The 13,729-nt window shown below is 40.2% G+C and overlaps 1 protein-coding gene across 13 annotated transcripts in view; it reads left to right on the plus strand.

Annotated features, from left to right (window-relative positions):
* FRY (FRY microtubule binding protein) overlaps window positions 1-13,729 on the plus strand; it is a 469,586-nt gene that overhangs the window by 416,224 nt on the left and 39,633 nt on the right. For 12 of the 13 annotated variants that reach the window (XM_032294839.1, XM_032294841.1, XM_032294838.1 and 9 more), the window contains 5 exons: window positions 1,081-1,221; window positions 3,871-4,050; window positions 6,086-6,247; window positions 8,477-8,551; window positions 10,794-10,964. In XM_032294839.1, the coding sequence (XP_032150730.1) occupies window positions 1,081-1,221; window positions 3,871-4,050; window positions 6,086-6,247; window positions 8,477-8,551; window positions 10,794-10,964 (729 nt within the window). Of the gene's footprint in view, window positions 1-1,080; window positions 1,222-3,870; window positions 4,051-6,085; window positions 6,248-8,476; window positions 8,552-10,793; window positions 10,969-13,729 lie in introns of all 13 variants that reach the window. The other variant, XM_032294831.1, reaches the window with a different exon arrangement.

Raw genomic sequence — 13,729 nt, forward strand, 5'->3', positions numbered from 1 at the left:
TTTCCTTATTTTGCCTTCCTTTTGGACAATATCACTGATTTTTTTAATGATCATAAAAGCAGTATATGTTCATAACAGGAAATTTGGAAGATGCAGGAAAAATTTTTAAAAGAAAAGAAAAATCACCCAAAATTATAGGGAAATAGTATTAACATTTTTAAATATCTTTCCAATGTTATTTCTGTATAACATACACATTCATGTCAATATTGGCATCATCTATTAAACAGACAATTATGTATCCTTCATTTCCCACTCAATATTATCTGATATCCTCCACTGTCTTTAAAAATGTCATTCTGTTAACTGCATGATGTTTCATTATACAGGTTGCCGTTAACCTGTATATCCATTTCCCTAGTGTTTGATATTTGAATTGCTTACAAAGCTTTCTTGTTTTGTGTATGTTTTTTGCCATTATAAATAATGCCATGATAAAATCTCATAAAGCCTCTATCTCTGGTTTGAGAAACATTCCTTAAAGTATAATTACTATGTCAAAAGATTATGGATCTTCTTCCTTGCTCTTGATCTCATTTGCCAAATTATCCAATTTACATTCCTACCGATGTGTAAGAATACCCATTTCTTTATCTCCCCATCAATACTGAATACTGTCAACTTCTAATCTTTGCCAATTTGATAACGGACAGGTTGTATCTTTTGTTCGAATTTGTAATTTTTGATCATTGGTGTTTGATGCTTTCTTTTTGAGGTGTTTTTAATATTTCATCATGTGAATTTTATGCTTACATATTCATACCTCCACACATGATATAGTCTATTTTGATAATATCTTCATTTCTTTATAGTTAGGATTTTATTTCCCCTTCTAAAGAAATGTGCAGTCAAGCTAGGCGTGGTGGCTCTTGCCTAGAATCCCAGATACCTGGCAGCTGAGGCAGGAGGATCTCTTGAGGCCAGGAGTTTGGGACTAACCTGGGCAACATGACAAGACCCCATCCCCTAAAAAATAAGAATTACAAAGGAAATGTGCATTCTAAATGTGTTGGAAAACGCGGGTCCTTCCGTATGAAGATCTGGCGTGTGACTGACTCCAGCTGCACTTTGCCCCCACAGCTGCTGGAGAAGGGCCTCCCTAGTGTGCAGCAGCCCCTGCTCCAGGTGATCTACAGTCTGCTCAGTTACATGGACCTTTCTGTCGTTCCTGTCAAACAGTTTAATGTGGAAGTTCTGAAGACAATTGAAAAATATGTGCAGGTGAGTACTTGGATAACTTCACTAAGCAACTAGTCATTACATAAAGACAGAGGCTTTCACTGTAGCTTGGCTACAAAACTGTCTGGGTGCCAGGCCACTCATTCATTCCTTGACATCCATGACACAGCCAGGGCAGTTGAGAGTGGGAGTTGACCACACCCTGAGTAGGATTCCGAAGAGAATGAGAGGACAAGACCCTGGCACATTCCAGTGCCTTCAAAAGACACATTTCTGCCTCTTGGGGCTACAGGCCGGGTATTGAAAGCACATGCCTGACTTGGAAGGCAGAGGCAGAATCTTGTTTTTTACATCTTGTTTCAGAGGAGAGGGTACAAGGAACTGTAGGAACGTTCACCTGTGCCAGGTTCGAGGCCCGGTGTCTCAACATGTGAAAGGTTATTCAGAGGCTAAAATTGTCACTTTAGAGTTGAAGGGGGGTTAAGAAACTTGCGTAAATGTACTTGAAAATACTCCTACAAACAAAAAAATGTTTATTTGAGGGGATAAATAAGATGACAAAATGTGAATAATTGATGAAGAGTACAAAGCAAAGGGGTTCATGGTAGACATCTCCAAACACCTACAGATTGGTTCTTTAAAGCTGTACTCGGAGAAGACCAGAAACAAAATTTTTTTAATGAAAATAAAAATAAATATCAACGCCAGGCACAGAGAGTCAACTTAATAAATCCCAGCACTTTGGGAGGCTGAGGCAAGAGGATCACTTGAGGCCAGGAGTTCAAGGCCAGCCTGGGCAACAAAGTGACACCCCATCTCTACAAAAATAAAAAATAAAAATATTAGCAAGGTGTGGCAATGTACACCTGCAGTCCCAGCTACTTAGGAGCCTGAGAGAGTTTCCCTTGAGCCCAGGAGGTTGAAGTTATAGTGAACCATGATCACACCACTGCACTCCAGCCTGAGCAACAGAATGATAGATAGGAAGATATGAATATAAATAGGAAGATAGATCAAACACACCAGGGCAAATTTCTAAAGCCTGGAAGTTAATCTAAAACATAAAACACATGACCACAGACTAATGCAGGGAGGCTCCGGGCCATGGGAGTAGTGCAGGGCCACCGTGGGGTTAAGTGGAGAGCGCCTAGCTCAAGAGTAGAGACATCTTTTTCTCTACATTTTATTTCTCCCTCTATTTCTTCTCTGGAGTGTACTTGGTAACTTTAGGATTCAAGGGCAAATGCTTGGTTCTCTCTGGTTAAGCTCATTGATGAAGACATACAGTATAAATTTTAGATATTCCTTTCCATCTTTACTTCACCAATCAAATTATTTACAGAAATTACTTAATGCTAAAAGTGACTTCCAAGCATTTTGCAAGTGACATTGCTCCATAGTACTTGCCCCACACATAGGGTAGGCAGTCAGTTAATAGTTTCTCACTTCACTCACAGGAGACAGGTGGTCAGTTCACATCTTTCTACGAATGTGTGCCCCATGTTGTTGTTTATTAGTCTGTCCATTTTGTCCTAGGCCTGTTGGCCACCTCTGGCGTTTTGTATCTTACCTTGTTTCACATTTAAACCATGGCCTCCCTTGCGCAGAATCTAATAGATGTTTTATTTCATGTGCTTTGGCTGCAAAGTCCAGGCAAAAATAATAATAATAATAACTTTTATCAAGTTCATTTATCTATGGTTCTAATATTTTTATGGGAGCAGCAGCCACTCTGATCGGAGGTTGTCAGAGAAATGGTAAAACTGAGTCTTAAATGCAGAGTAGGAATTTGACATGCCAATAAGGAGGTGAAAGGTATTCGAGGATGAGGGCATAGCATGAGTAAAGGCATAGAGGCTGAGAGAGCTTGCCAAGTTTGGGGAACTCTAGCAGCAGCCTAGGGGAGATGACCCCTGCAGGCCATGCTCAAAGAGTGTGGACTCCACCCTGTCCACCAGAGGGAGCCTGTGAAGGAGCTGAGTCAGGGAAGTGGCTTGACGTGAAGAGTTCTAGGAAGATCACTGTAGCTGGATCGGATGCTCTTAAGGGCTGCAAGCCAGGACACCAGGAAGGGGCCATTGAGATAGTCCAGGCAAGGCCTCAGAGGGTGCCACTGAGCCAATGCCAGCAGGAATGCAGAGGAGGGAACAGATTACCAGGAGGGAGGGAAAGAAAGGGTTAAGAAGGGCTTCCAGATTCTTGAGTTAAGTAATGAGGAAGACAAGAAGTGAGAATAGGGCTGAAGGCGGAGATCCAGGCACCCAGGAAGCAAATGGAGCAGGAGGAGCCAGAGAACTAGGAGAAGGACCAAGAAGACTGGAAACCAGAGGTGGGGAGAACTTTCAGAAAGAATGAATTGACCAGTCAGTGGCATAAAATGCACTGGGAGTTTTTTTTTCCAAATGAAGGAGGTGCCTCATTACCAATAATGGTACCTCATTAGTAAGAATTTAATTTAGTTGAAATGGACAAAATTGGTCTTTTTTTATTTGCGTGTTTCCTAAATGTACCTCTTTTTATATATACATTGCCTTTTTATGTCATTTGCCTTTTATTTATCATGGAGCCTCCTGCACTGTTTTAAGTCAGTGAATTCTGACTGATCACTAGCTTCTCACTGGTCATTCTGACTTACATTAGCTTTAAAAAAATGAAATTATTTTTAACCCTTGAATGTTTTATTTCCTGCAGAGTGTTCACTGGAGAGAAGCTCTGAATATCTTGAAGCTGGTAGTGTCTCGGTCAGCCAGCCTCGTTTTACCTTCGTACCAGCACAGTGACCTCTCAAAAATAGAAATACATCGAGTGTGGACTAGTGCTTCCAAGGAATTACCTGGGAAGACCCTGGACTTCCACTTCGATATTTCAGAGGTACTTAGCTATGTTAACTGTTTCTGTGAACCTTAGCATGAATTTGTAGTAGCAAAGGTCAAAAGTAGTTGCCTATAAAAAAGAAGACTAATTCGACAGTTATTTCAAGTGAAGATTTCTAAGGACTAAATTAGGTTCCGCTTTTTTAAGAACCCATTGAGTGTCATATTCACTGGGACTCTCAGTTGGCAGCTTTTAAAAATAGAAACTGGCCTCGGTTTACATAACCTCTTTTTAAAAATGATTTTTAAAAGAGGTATTTAAAAATGGAATGATCGTAAGCATTTTAAACCATGACGTTCGCTCATTCTTTATCTCACAATGGTTATGTCTTTATATACACAACGTTTCTCCCTGAACGACAGCCAGGTCAGCAATCACCAAAATTTACAGGAATACAGACTTCACTTTACAGTTGCTTCCCCAACCCACACTATTTTTTAAACAAGTAAAACTAAATTCTTGTCTTGAAGGGGGCAGGGGAGGGAGAGGAAGGAGCAAGAGACTAGGGACCCAAGCTAAGGAGTCAGGAAGAAAAGAAAGGACAGGAAGTGGTCCTGTTTACCAGGCAGTTTACGAACAAACATTTGGGAGGCCTGTATTGAGGCATAAGGTGTAAAATAACTTTGCTTTCACATCTCTTACTCCATGACTTACGAACCTCCAAAGCTGAAACTGCACTCTGTTCATGTTTATGACCAGGGCCTGGTACAACATCTGGTGCATAACAGATCACTAATAAACATTTCCAAACACTGCTGAATGAATAAATTCACTAAGAAATAAACCTAGTGTCAAACACTGCGTGTTCTTACTCATAAGTGGGAGCTGAAAAATGAGAATACATGGACACCGGGAGGGGACCATCACACATCAGGGCCTGTCCGGGAGTGCGGGGCAAGCAGAGGGAGAGCATTAGGAGAAATACCTAATGTAGATGACAGTTTGACGGGTGCAGCAAGCCACCATGGCACATGTATATCTATGGAACAAACCTGCACGTTCTGCATGTGTATCCCAGAACTTAAAGTATATTTTTAAGAGAACAGTAAAGAAATAAACCTGGTTTGCTCATATGGAACTTACTTGCACTATTATGTAGGCCATATTCAAGTTTGGTTTTTATGCAATGGTCCTCAGTGACCTTTCATCATTCCAATTTTCAGGATGAGATACTACTGGCTGCCATTGTGACACCTGCATCTATATTTAATATGTAAATAACATTAAGGTTTCAATTTGATCCTTGCCTATTTCACATTTTCTTTAACGTGGCTAGGGGGAAAAGTTATTTTTACCCTGCTATTTGAGTTTATTGTGTCCCAAAGAGATACAAAAAAAACACGCAGCCAGTTAGCAGCATGCCCTGGAGACCCAAAACTGCTGCAGAATGATGGGTCTCAAGAGCCAGGCATGAAATTGACAGTTTCTGCCACTGCCAAGGTCAGGCCCATGAGCCTGGTATCTGCGAAGGAGACTGGCTCAGAGCTAAAGTTTGCTAAGTGCTGCTCACGCAGCCACCCCACTCTAGAGCTCTCGGGAAGTGAGATTTCTCAAGTGCTGCCAGGGTACCTGGCCCTGACCTCAGTCATTTGAATAATTGAAAAGATATAAATAAGTTAAATACATCTTTAAATAATTGAGAGTATATACAGATTGATGATTAAAAGTTGGGAGAAGGAAAGGAATTTTGATCTCTTGTTCTAACTATAAGAAATGTTTTCAAGTTTAAACAATCGAAAACTGACTCGTTTCCTGCACATTTAGCTTCTCTTTATCAGTGGTTTCTAAAGCATATTAAAGAACAAGCAGTTGCATTTTTCTGCTGCTGAAGAGGGGAGAAAATGTTAAAGATGCAAAATGATTCATAATGTATACTGAGTATTGAGAAAATGAGCCCATTTGTAACACTGAACTTCTCTAATCTTATTCTTAATTAAATAAGCCATTCTTGGTTGCTTCTGGGGAGAGGGGTTTCATATGTCACAGAACTATTGAGACGGAAGAATGTGCTTTTGTCTTCTTTATTCTCAAGACTCCAATCATAGGGAGGCGGTATGATGAGCTGCAGAATTCTTCTGGGCGTGATGGGAAGCCCAGGGCCATGGCCGTCACCCGGAGCACGTCTTCCACTTCTTCAGGCTCCAACTCCAATGTCCTTGTTCCTGTGAGCTGGAAAAGGCCCCAGTATTCTCAGGTATGCAATCCTAGACCCACAGGCCTGGGAGGGAGTTTACAGAGCTATTGAATCCCCATGGCTATGTCACAAGGGAATCCCCCTTTCACCATCCCAAGGTTGCCCATATAGGTCTCCACACTTCCAGGGATGGGGTCTTGTGACATTCCAAGGAACCCATTTTCCCTTTGAACAGTTCATTACCTTGAGTTGAAGTCTGACTCTTTGTTGCTTCAAGCCACTGGTTCTAGTTCTCTTAAGGTCTAGAAAATAAAATAAAAATCTGGTCTCTCTTTCACATGGCAGCCCTTCAGACATTTAAAGAAATTCTGTCCCTCTGCCACTGTCCTAAATAAGTCCAAACAACACATCCTTTGTTCACCCAACCAATTCTATAGCACTTGGACACCCAAAGGGTTGATAGGGCTGCACACCCAAGGACCACCCTGGCTGCTGTCCACGAAGCAGGCACCTCAGCCATAGTGTCCACGCACAGGCTAAGCCATGCAGATGGGGGGGGCGGGGGTACTGCTGCCAGATTCTCTGTCACCACAGCATAGGATTGTATTCACTCTGTGGTGACTGCGTCATAGCAGAGATGCCATTGGGCTTCCTATCAAGTAACACTTCTGCATTATTCAGGAGCCTTTGTTGACTTGTGACAAATCCATTGAAAAACTACCTTATGTGGTAAAGGAACTTGCTAACTTACCCATCTTGGCTTCAAGCACAGTTGGCTCCTAGTACACAAGTGTCAGAAACCGGATTCTTAGACTGTTTACTTCTCACTGTCCCCACCTTCCCTTCCCAACATCTTGCCCCTTGTTTTCCCCTCTGTTGACTTCATTGTCAGGCGGGCGTTTTCTATGAGAGGCCCAGATGACCTCTGGCAACTCTAGATTTACAGGATCTTTGGCTCTGATGATTTCAGAGTGACAGAGGCCTTTCCCCTTTGACATCCATAGCAATTCTAGAAAAGAGTTCTTGCAGGGTATGAGGGAGACATAGCCCCACTCAGTGGGAATGGAGCCCTTCCAAGATAAAAAGAGGGACAGTGTTACCAGAAGAAGGTGAAGTGGGTGCTGGGAAGGACAAAGTGGGTGCCCCGCCGGACTTACCTTCTCTCTCAAAGGTTAGTGCCGGCTGCAACAGAGCAGGCTCTCAGTGCGTGTTCAGCTGAAAACTTTGTTGGAAGAGAGAAGAAAAATATACAGCCAATTCCATGTCCCTCTACATTGACTCCTTCCCAGGATTGTAAAATGACCACTAAGATTCAGGAAAATCGTTTAGCGAGTCTTCCGCCATCCCTCAACCTCAAAGTCCTCCTGTCTCTGACCTTGAGCAGACACCATATTGAGTGTCTGTCCCCTCTATAATTTGGAAAGAAGGATACAGTGAATAGAGTTCCGTTAAGAAGAAAAATCTAAGAGTGGCATTGGCCTCCTAGCAGTTTCCAAATAACAAACTTTAAATCAGATTAAAGGGAGAAAAATCATTTTAAAGAGATTAGGAAGATTGCTTTAAAAATTATCAACTCACCCATCATTCTGAGACCTGGGTTATCTGTCACTAGAAAATGTAATGGTTTATAGAAGAATCACATGCTTATAGGGCTGGAAAATAGGTTTATGAAGAAAAGGAACTGAATCTGTTTAACTTTCGGAAGAAGAAACTAAGAAAGATTTAATATGGCTTAAAATAAATGAATTTTTTCATTCTACAGAAAGTATTCTTCTATCTGAGAAAGAGAGACTGGTGCTGTAACTTAATAGAGTTAATTTAAGTGTAAGGAAAGCCTTGCTAATGCTGAAAGTTATAACATGTAAGAAAAGATTATCAAAGGAAGTGATAGATCTCCTTGAAGAACCTAGGGATTGATTTTCACATACACACATATACATCCCTTGGGATAATTTAGATCACCACTGTCCAGCAGAAACATAATGTGAGCTTCATTTTACATTGTCCAATAGTCACCTTTAAAAAAAGGAAAAAGAAACAGACAAAATTAATTTTAACAATAAATGTTACCTAACCTTATATATTTAAAACATTATTTTAACATGTTTTCAATACTTTACAATTTTTAATTGCTATTTATGTTCTTTTTTCATCCCTTTGTGTATTTTACATCTCAGTTCTCACTGTCTGTATGTCAAGTGCTATTACCCTGTGTGGCGAGTGGCTAGAAAATTCGTCGACGTGCTCACAGAACCCCATAATGAGACCTGCCTTGTGTTTCTTTTCCAGAAGAGAACAAAAGAGAAGTTGGTCCATGTCCTTTCTCTGTGTGGCCAAGAAGTAGGATTGAGCAAAAATCCATCAGTAAGTTCTGTCATGTATCGTAGTTCCTTTGGTGTCATATCTCCTTTTTTATTGGTCTGTTTTTGCCTTTGGTCATATAATTTAGAGGATTCAACTGTGAATGACAAATATGATAGCCACCATCTTGAGCAAGCCGCTTGACTATTTCTCCCCACACCATGATTTTTAATCACACTGAGTTCAGAAACAATGAAAGATCTTGTTGGCTGTTTCCTCATTTGTCTGTGAATACTGTTTCTTTTCATTTTTTAAATTTCCTAGATTTTTTTTGTAAATATGCCCAGACTTTGTTACAATATAAATGATCATCTCTGCTGACCACCATGTATGTCAGATATGCTCATACCTCTTGGATATAATTTTACTCTCTGTACACACACTTCTTACTCTGATGTCCTTAACTTAACCACATACAATAAAGATGAAAATAATATGTTTTTTTGCATACAAACTTCCACTGATGTTACAGTAAAAAAATTAAAACAAAAATTCTGCCATCAAGCTTTTGAATGAATGGACGATTAAAATGTTATAAGTATACTTTGGAAGCTTTTATAAAATTTAGAAAAACTTGAATTATGTATGGGATTATATTACAACAAAAGCAGTAGAAGTGCCTGCTGGTTTTACCAAGTATTTTTGTTTCACCTATATCACAGCATATTTATTATTTATGAAAAAGAAATAGCAAACTAAATATTTTTCAACTAAAGAATTAGCAAACAAATTTCTCTGTGAAGCTATTTCTAAAATTTCAGAATGGATCTACTAACATAGTTCATGAGCAGATGAAATATTAGAAGCTCATAAATACTTGCTAAAGTGCAAAGTGATATTTCTTATCATCTGGGAAAGCACCCCAGCCAGCCATCAGCTAAGCTGGGCCTCCATTTAAGTCACCTTTTCAGTGTTATTGATCAGTGGGTTTTCTGCTGCTCTTGTGACGGTCTTTAGGACAGAGGGGACAGTGGCAGAGGCAGATAGAGCCTCCGAGCCTGCAACGAAGAGACACAGTATGTTTCATCCCTGCAATGCAGCACCGCCAACGAGGCCTACTTTTATTGCCATTGTGGTTGACACTTTCTCCTCCAGACTCATACTTCTACCCTGTGCTAAGGCCTTTTCAGCTAGAAATATTTACCTGGAGTACATTCCAAATAAGAGAAGCAGCACTAACTAGGAAACACTGCCTTCAGCCGAGGAAATCAGAAATCTCACGTCTTGTCTCTCTAGTTGACTAGTCCTCAGGGCTCTTTATCTCACATACTTATTTGCAATCCCTGTGTATACTGTGTTGGGGGCTGTTATGAGAGGCCATCGTATACATCATACACTATTCTTAAACACCAGAGGAAAAAAGTATGTTTGAAATCCATTCACTCTTTTACTTTTGAGAGATGTTTATTATATTTAAATTCTTATAAATGATTTGCCTACTTTTCAAGAATAACTAAGACATTATAATGGCTATACAAAGAATATTATTAATTTTCTTTAATATCAATCTATGTTCAGTAGAGGCTGGATAGCAAAACATTTACTCTCATTTACAGTTTATTATTTCTGCCAAGTTAAACCAAAATGGCTCAGTGAACAGAACCTAAACATAGAAGTTAATTTTAAAACATCAACATACTAAAGATTTTAGTAGTAAAAAAAATGCTTTATTTTGTTTGAATCTACAGAAGAGGAATTTAAGTATAAATTATGGGCCTGGTTACTCACCTACTCTTCTGTGAACAAGTATTGTACTTTTTGGCTTCTGTTTTTATTCATTACCAGTTCTGGTTTATCTCTAAAAGGGTTAAATCCTTTGTTCCCGCAGTTTATTCTACAATAACATATCTTGGTATCAGTCCTAAAATATTGTATGTATTTGATGTATGTGTGTAAATGTGTATAATTTCTAACCCTAATCAGATCAGAAACAGTGGAACATTTTCCTGACTGCTCCAGTTTACACACAAACACACACACACACAGAGTATACAGTCTTCACCCATTAGGAAGCACCAATGTGATTCTTGAATGTTTTCCTGGTGCATGAATTTGCGTCTTTGCCATGAGTTTAATCTGAAGGCACCTGTCCAACATAAATAATAAAAGAACATTCTAAAAATACCCACTGAAGGAATTAGGTGTGTACTGGAAATACAGTGCTATGAAAAGCCAATTACAGTTTTTCATAGCACAAACAACCAAAGGGAGAACAGTTTCTCAGGAGAGGACTCTTGATTTGCAGGTGATTTTTTCATCGTGTGGGGATCTGGATCTACTCGAGCACCAGACAAGCTTGGTTTCTTCTGAGGACGGCGCCCGAGAGCAGGAGAACATGGATGACACAAACAGTGAACAGCAGTTTAGAGTCTTCAGAGACTTCGACTTCCTAGATGTGGAGCTGGAGGATGGAGAGGTACGGTGTTGTCTCTATCAAAATAATCCCTGCACCCTTTCCTTGGCTAATGAAACGGTTCTTTTTACCTGCTAAATAATGAGTTTTTGTAACAAGATCTTTAATCGGAAAGTTGTAAACTTTATTTTGAATCAACTTATTCAAAGTACAGCAGCTAAACTTTGGCAAAAGTTACCACACCCTTCCTGTCTGAGCCCACGGCAAAAGCTGCCAAGTTATTTCTAAATGGCAAAGACCAGAGTTTCAATGACCACACAGACTGTATGTGTGTGTGTGTGTGTGTGTGTGTGTGTGTAGTCCCAAGCTGGACTTAAAAAAAAAAAAATCACAAAAACATTTCAGTTCTGAGCCCGTTCACTGGTACCTGGGTAAAATATGCTAAGCATTTAATCATTTCTAATGTGAAGTTTCTCTAATTCAACTCCTTCAAAGCTTGCCTGCTACAACAGGAGACCACAGCCTGAGGGATCCAACATTTTTGTGCTTGATGAAATCTTTAGAACTGGAAACAAAATACAATCCACACGAGAGCTCTTTGCTCTGCTTAGGTCGGTGGCTGGTGTTCTAGACAGTGGAGCAGCTGAATTCAAATCTCAGTGGGCAAATGCAGATTTGTTTATTTTGGATGATAATCATGGCAATAAGACACTTTCAGCTATGAATCGTGTTTTTGAAAACAGGTATTAAGAGGAGGAGCATCACCTGCCACTCACCTTCATTTCAGTAGCTTAGAGGCATGTTCCACCTAAGAGGCGGTCTTTTGCCTATGGGATCAAAACTCAGTTCACTTAAGTGAGATTGGATTATGTAAAGGTGCCTGGGTCGTAGCCTTTGACAATGGTGTTGTCAGCTCATGTTTAACTGCACCAGATTTCCCAAAGGGCTCTCTGCTAATCTTACAATTGAGGAGGCAGGCCCAGATCCCAAGTGTAGGATGCCCTGCAGTAGGTAGGCACCTCCTTGCTTAACTACAGGTTTGTGGCAAATGATGCTTCAGGTAGCTACTTACCTTCCCTAAATGGATTTTATTACTGACCAACCCACTTATGTCTAGTTGAAGCCAAAGAGCCCTCTGCTTGTGTCCTTCCTGGCCCACTGATGACCCTGGATGTCTGCCCCAGCAGGAGAGAATATGTCCTCAGAATAAAGGTGTTCTTCACCAATTCTTTCCCTGGAAAACAAGCTTAGCAGACCCAGTCCTCAAGCAGTATAAAGGCCCTACTATAATGTATCCTTAACTGCCAGTTTAATTTTCTCCTTGTATTGCTTAAGAACCAATCAAAAGTATTGCAGCTTTCTGTGAGCCATAATAAATGACAGATAAAGCATTCATGCATGCAGTGAGGATTGTTTTAAAAGTCTAAAGCAAAATACAACTGTTTTGAATACTTTCAAAATGTCTCTGAGCCAGAGCTCAGAGTTCAGCTAATGTCAAAAGATCAGCTTCCTGATCTGACAACTGACCTAATGTTTGCACTTAGGTTAAAATTCAAGCTTGGACACCTGTTTCCCTCTGGAAGTTAAACAAGGGAAGGAAAAACAGACGAAGCTAGAGAGGTATCATTTCCTGTCTCAGCCAGAGAAAAACGTTATAGGAAACAACCTAGCAGGAATGATATAAAGCCAAGGAATCTGACACAGTTTCAGAACAGCTCACAAATTTAGTTTCTATCAAAATAAAGGAAGGAAAAATCTGGGATGCCCATTACATAAAAATAAATATTATACTAATGTTTTTCAGGGACAAGAAATAAGGAATACTATACGTTTTTTCTAGTCTGTCTTAAAAATCACAGGGATTATTTTGTCTTTCATTGTTAAGATTTTATAAGAATCTGGCTGGGCACAGTGGCTCACACCTGTAATCCCAGCACTCTTGGAGGCTGAGGCTAGAGGATCACTTGTGTCCAGGAATTTAAGACCAGGCTGGGCAATGTAGCAAGCCCCTGTCTCTACAAAAAATAAAAAGTTAGCGGGTATGATAGCACATGCCTGTGGTCCCAGCTACTCAGGAGGCTGAGGTGGGAGGATCACTTGAGCCCAGGAAGTCAAGGCTGCATTGAGCCGTGATTTGCACCACTGCACCCAGACTGGGTAACAGAGTGAGACCCTGTGTCAAAAAAAAAAATTTAGAAGAAATTCACAGGGCTGAGAGTGTACATTTTACCCAAATAAAACAAGGCATTTGAGAATGTTTTGCTACTTCTCAGTAAAATCACAATAAGGGATTCTAACATGCTTGAGTAGAAGAGTGAAGATACCTGGACTTCAGAGTCCGGCAGCTCCAGGTTGAAACTTCACCTGGGGCACTGACCTTAGCTATATGACCTTAAGCATGGATGCAGTTCCTCTTGGTTTCCGTTTCTTTGTCTGTTAAGTGAGTATAAGAATACAAGTTGAGCATTTCTCATCTGAAAATTCAAAATCCAAAAAGCTCAAAAATTGTAAACTTTTTGAGCACTAACACAATGTCACAAGTAAAAGATTCCACACCTGACCTCATGTTATAGGTCATAGTCAAAATGCAGTCAAAACTTTGTTTCATGGACAAAATTATTTTAAAATTGTATAAAATTGGCAGGTGCGGTGGCTCACGCCTATAATCCCAGCACTTTGGGAGGTTGAGGCAGGTGCATCACAAGGTCAGGAAATCAAGATCATCCTGGCCAACATGGTGAAACCCCATCTCTACTAAAATACAAAAAATTAGCCGAGCATGGTGGTGCACACCTATATAGTCCCAGCTGCTCAGGAGACTGAGGCAG

The sequence above is a fragment of the Sapajus apella genome, unplaced genomic scaffold (genome assembly GCF_009761245.1).
Source record: "Sapajus apella isolate SASKATOON/1434 unplaced genomic scaffold, GSC_monkey_1.0 scaffold32, whole genome shotgun sequence".
In the NCBI taxonomy this organism is placed as follows: Eukaryota; Metazoa; Chordata; class Mammalia; order Primates; family Cebidae; genus Sapajus; species Sapajus apella.